The sequence below is a fragment of the Buceros rhinoceros genome, unplaced genomic scaffold, assembly GCF_000710305.1.
Source record: "Buceros rhinoceros silvestris isolate BGI_N320 unplaced genomic scaffold, ASM71030v1 scaffold6442, whole genome shotgun sequence".
In the NCBI taxonomy this organism is placed as follows: domain Eukaryota; kingdom Metazoa; phylum Chordata; class Aves; order Bucerotiformes; family Bucerotidae; genus Buceros; species Buceros rhinoceros.
The window spans coordinates 782-2,573 of record NW_010398203.1 but is presented as its reverse complement, the minus strand read 5'-3'; the positions used below and the strand labels follow the sequence as shown (position 1 = coordinate 2,573).

Sequence of the window (1,792 nt, the reverse complement as noted above, 5' to 3'; positions counted from 1 at the left end):
TTGCAAGGGGAAAAGAAAAAACCTGCAGGGATCTGTGAGTCACTGGCATCTTTTCTGCCAAAAGCCTTCGGAAAGGTTTGGTTCCAGCTGCCAGTTTTTAAGAAGTTAATCGCTGTGGAGCTGGGGAGAAATGGCACCGAAGGGACACCGGGCAATAATTAGAAGCGGAGAAGCCCTGTGTTTGTATGTAGACAGGGCTTGTCTTACAAATGCAATTACCAACCATTCTGGGACTAAATCCCAGCTATAATCTTGTTCTGGCACCAGCTCCCAGCCCTCACGTCCCACAAGACAGTTGGGTGCCACCAGCAGATTAACCGTGGCACCAGGAGGAGGAGGCGGCAGCCGCGCTAAAAGCAGCAGCCAGGCCCCCCTGGCACCGCGCGGTCTCTCCCGGCTCCTGCAGACAGCCCGTCTGGTCACACAACCAGCGCCCCGAGGAGCGGTCGGTACCAGGGACACCCAATCCTCCCCGCAGAGCATTCCCCAGAGTCCTCGCATAGGCCAGGGCTCAGCGCAGGGGCTGGGGCACTGGGTTAAGGGTCTTGTTATTTATATTAATCTGCCCCCCGCAGCATTTCAGCACCTAAAGAGACATTCTCTCTCCTTGCAGGGTCTTAGATCCCTAACTACCAGCCTGCAGGAACGTTTCTGAGCGGATGCTCACACAAGGCTGTTCTCTAGGACAATCCAGTCCGGATCCACGTGCATCAGCCCCTCAGGGTTTAACCCTTGTGCAGCACAAAGTTATACAGAGAAGCTCGGGGTCGATCCGCAACTATTTACCATCCAGGTCCTTCGCCACGGGGCGAGCTCAGGCCGACAGGTACTTCCAGGTGCTGACGAAGGCGGTGGGGATGAGGGAATACGGCACCGTCGTGATGCTGCTCCAGGTGTCGGACGAGGGGTCGTAACAGTCCAGCGTTTTGCAGCGCTGAGCCCCGCAGTAGCCCCCCACCACGTAGAGTCTGTTGCCCGACGTGACGGCACGGCAGCTGATGCGCTTCGCGGTGACGTCCCCGAATTTGGACCACTGGTAGGTGTCACTGTGGAAGCGGTAAGCAGAGCTGGCGGAGAACTCCGTGTCCCCCCCGATGACAATGATGTGGCTGCCCACCACGGCGGCGGCCGTGTACCGCCAGGGCTGGGGGCAGCTGGTGGGCACCGTCCAGCGGTTCTGGCAGGGGTCGAAGCACTGCACCTTGGGCAGCTTCTCCTGGTTGGCGCTGGTGCCACCGAAAACAAACAGCTTCATCTTGGCTCCCACCACGGCGGCGTTGCTTACGCCTTCTCGGAGAGGAGCCACCAAGGACCATTTGTCCAGCTGCGGGTCGTAGTGTTCGACTTGCTTGAGAGAGACGGAGGGAGAGGCCGGGAAGGCGCCGCTCACGGCGGTGTGACCCCCCACCACGTACAGACAGTGGTCCAGCTCCGCGGAGCCGTGGCCGAACCGTGCCACCAGCATGGGAGCAGCTTTCGCCCACTCGTCGTGGAGGGTGTCGTAAACCCAGACATCTCTGGACGCGCCGTTCTCGGAGCCTTTGCCGCCGGTGATGTACACCTTGCACCCGATGGCGCAGGCGCTGCACTCCTTACGAGGACTCGGGATGTCGGCACGAGGAATTATCTCGCTGGTTTTCTGATCCAGCATATAAATCTTGTCGCACATGAAGGTCTGGCCCCCGAGCAGCAGCAGGGCCTGGCTGACCTTGCGGGGTCGGGCACAGCACCCCGTCACAAGGCCGTCGTTTTGCAGGATCTTCATTTTGCATCGCACGGCGTCAGCCACGAT

The 1,792-nt window shown here is 59.7% G+C and overlaps 1 protein-coding gene across 1 annotated transcript in view; it reads right to left on the bottom strand.

Annotated features, from left to right (window-relative positions):
• Nucleotides 1–814: 814 nt before the first annotated feature.
• LOC104488905 (ectoderm-neural cortex protein 1-like) overlaps nucleotides 815–1,792 on the bottom strand; it is a 1,752-nt gene continuing 774 nt past the window's right edge. The window contains exon 2 of the mRNA XM_010130999.1: nucleotides 815–1,792. This exon is cut by the window's right edge and continues 40 nt beyond it. Coding sequence (XP_010129301.1) covers nucleotides 815–1,792 — 978 coding nt within the window.